At 39.4% G+C, this 3,387-nt stretch overlaps 2 protein-coding genes across 2 annotated transcripts; both read left to right on the top strand.

Moving 5' to 3' along the window:
• The first annotated feature begins 1,541 nt into the window (after window positions 1-1,541).
• On the top strand, window positions 1,542-2,051 carry LOC119665089. The gene has a single exon (XM_038074405.1). The coding sequence runs from the start codon at window positions 1,542-1,544 to the stop codon at window positions 2,049-2,051; it is 510 nt and encodes a 169-aa protein (XP_037930333.1).
• Window positions 2,052-2,365: 314 nt separating this feature from the next.
• LOC119665090 lies at window positions 2,366-3,080 on the top strand (the record flags this gene model as incomplete). Its single annotated transcript, XM_038074406.1, has 1 exon — window positions 2,366-3,080. A coding segment is annotated over exon 1 (715 nt), but the record flags the coding sequence as incomplete, so codon positions are not given.
• Window positions 3,081-3,387: the final 307 nt, after the last annotated feature.

Genomic DNA, 3,387 nt, shown 5'->3' with positions numbered 1-3,387 from the left:
TAATTACAGTAACCTGGATTACAATCCAAATATATTGAGAATGCAAAATTTGGAAAGTTTTAGTAAGAAAATTATTTTCCATAAAGAAAATTATTTTCCCAGAAGAAGTTTCTAGTTTCACAATAAATAACTTTCACATTTAAATATAGTCTCTGTGCTTTTAATTCCATTCAAGTACAGAAACCACGCTATATATTGGTGACCCCGACGTGATCTAAGCACGCAACAGACGAACACGCAGAATTTTTATGTGCTTAAATATGTTAATATCGTAGTGTAGTTCATAAAGTTCACCTTTCCATCAAATTCCCAACGCTTAAAGGAATATACACGAATATTCTGACGAATTTTTGTCTCAAATGCTCTTAACACCTTCTTTTTATTGAACCAAAGCGAACTTATCAACTTTCAATTTGTATTCTTTTCGTCAACCTCATCACCCCCGATTTGGCTGAAAATTTTTTTATGAACCTCCTGTCATGAAGTAGTAAGACCCGTACCTCGGGAAAAAATTTTGTGATTTTTACAAAAATATATGTAAATGTAAATTATAAAATTGTAATGCTTTTATAAGCATAGGCTAAAAATGTTAAGGCAGATTTAAGAAACTTAAAATTTAATAAACATATTTATTTATTATACTAAAACGAAAGTTTTTTTTATTTGACTTGCATAACATATAGTGACGTAGTCTTTCCCTAGTTCGATATTTACATGAAGGTTTTTTGCAGGTGACATCATCAACAAAGAAGTGATGATGCATGAGCCCTCAAGACCCCCTCTGCCAGGAATGTAGTATATCTCCGTCAATTTGTGTGCTTCTCTCTTACACACAATGTATTTGTTCAGTTATGAAAAAAGAAAGTAATTTAAAATGGGGTCTCATATTAAATTGATTAAATTCTGGCCAAGATGGACAATCTTACGATAAATTCGCAGAAATACACTCATTAAGTGAGTCGGAAAGGAAAGATAAATATACTATTACGATAGTCTTCACAAAATACGCAACTCAGTGTATAATCACATTTCCCTTTGTGTTCAATATAATGTTCATTTTAATAATATGTATAATTACCAATAATTTAATCATAGATTATTATAATGTATCACACTATCAGAATAGCATAATGTTAAAATCAAAGGAAAATGTAAAGGAAACATAAATTTGAAGGCTTCCATAACAAAAGTATAAATTATGTACCTGATAGTGAGTGAGTATTTTAATGTTCTAATTAAATCATTTGATATGTTGATATTGTGGCGACCCAGTAGGCTATGCTTTTATTGAATTTAAAAAGGAAAATTCAATTTTAAATATTTTAAAGTTTCAGTTTGAGATTGTGGAAAACGTTTCCATTTTTCTCTCTTGTAAAAAGTTTGATTAAAAGATTATTAACATCATAAATTTTGAGAGTTTTATTTATTAGCAAGGTTAATAGACCCTAGCTAAATTGGTGACCCCGACGTGATCTGAATGAACGGTTACGTTTTTCAAAATTAATTGAAATATATTATTGCGAGCAACACTTTCAAACAGCATGTCTTTGCCAACGAGCAACGAAGCCGCAGCGGTGCAACGAGAGAACGAATTACGGGAAGGTAATCTGAATCGTGTGTCCGTCAAGGTACCGCCATTTTGGCACGAAAGACCAGAAATTTGGTTCGCGCAAATTGAGGCGCAGTTTGCAGTCGCCGATATAACTAATGACGCTACGAAATTCAACATTGTCGTTGCAGCGATCGAGTCCAGCGTTGTTGCTGATGTAGCCGATGCCGTTTTACATCCTCCGGCAACTGGTAAATACAGTAATTTTAAGAACCAGATTTTAGAGCGGTTTGGTGAAAGTGAACAACGCAAGATTCAGAGGCTCCTTTCTGAGGTCGAATTAGGAGATCGTCGACCATCGCAGTTATTAAATGAGCTGACAGCGCTAGCGAAGGATAAAGTCAGTAGCGAATTCCTGAAGTCACTTTGGCTCCAGCGTCTGCCTCCGCAGGTACGTGCCATTTTGCAGACATCAAATGTTGACCTGGTAGAATTGGCTTAACTGGCTGATAGGATTTGTGAAGCGGGCGATTACCATCAATTAGCTGCAGTGTCATCTCGTGTAAGTAACGATTCGAACGAGACAGCCAGGTTGTGCCAGCGTTTGGATCAGATTGAGCAGCGATTGAGCAGATTGGATTTTGTTGGACGCCAGCCGTCGAGAATGCGACAATCCTCACGCAGAAAGAGTCGAACGCTATCGCAGTCCTCAAACCACTCTGGTTGGTGCTGGTTTCACAGTAGGTTTGGAGAGCAAGCACGCAGATGCCGTCAGCCATGCACGTTTACATCTAATTCAAAGTCAAAAAACTAAGCATGCCGCAATCGACGTCGAGCCGATTGGAGAGCAACGCAATTATAGCTCGACTGACAGTACAAGATCCGGCGACGTCAACCGCTTTTCTTATTGACACCGGAGCGGATCTGTCTGTACTACCCAAAAAATTCGGTACCAAACGAGGTAAGTCAGTTGCTTTATCTTTACCCAGCTTATTTGCTGCTAATGGCACGCCGATACGCGCATACGGCACCAAACGTTTGTCGTTATCCCTTGGTTTAAGGCGCGATTTCCCATGGACGTTTGTGGTGGCGGATGTAAATTTTCCCATAGTCGGCGCAGATTTCTTGAGGCATTATGATTTACTGGTTGACATGAAACGGAAGCAGCTAGTAGACAGCAAGACGTTTGTAGCAGCGAGAGGCGCGGCAGCAGTTGGGCAGGTGAACGGCATCCGAGCCAACATTAGTGCAGGTGACTACAGTTCTTTGCTGAATGAATACCGTGATCTAGCCACATTGCGTGATAACTCCCGCACGTGCGACACGCAAGTTGAACATTTCATCGAGACCACTGGTGCTCCAGTTTTTGCCCGTCCACGACGTTTGTCTGGAACAAAATTGGAGGAAGCAAAGAAGGAGTTTGAATTTTTGTTGCGAAAAGGCATTTGTCAGCCGTCAAAGAGTCCTTGGGCGAGCCCATTGCATATGGTTAAGAAGAGTGATGGCTCGTGGCGACCATGTGGTGACTATCGTATGTTGAATGCGAAAACGAAGCCGGACCGGTACCCGATCCCTTTCCTGCACGATGTAACAACCATCCTTCATGGAAAGAACTTATTTTCTAAGGTTGATTTACAGAAGGCATATCACCAGATTCCAATGGCAGAATGCGATATACCGAAAACAGCGATTACTACTCCTTTTGGGTTATTCGAGTTCCGTTGCATGACATTTGGTTTACGTAACGCAGCCCAGACATTTCAACGGTTTATTAATGCAACCTTGGCTGGTTTAGATTTCGTTTTCGCTTACATCGATGACATATTGATTGCTTCAAA

Source organism: Teleopsis dalmanni, unplaced genomic scaffold (assembly GCF_002237135.1).
Source record: "Teleopsis dalmanni isolate 2A unplaced genomic scaffold, ASM223713v2 unscaffolded_contig_3463, whole genome shotgun sequence".
Lineage (NCBI taxonomy): Eukaryota > Metazoa > Arthropoda > Insecta > Diptera > Diopsidae > Teleopsis > Teleopsis dalmanni.
The sequence above is the reverse complement of the archived record's forward strand: the minus strand, read 5'-3'. Positions and strand labels throughout refer to the sequence as shown.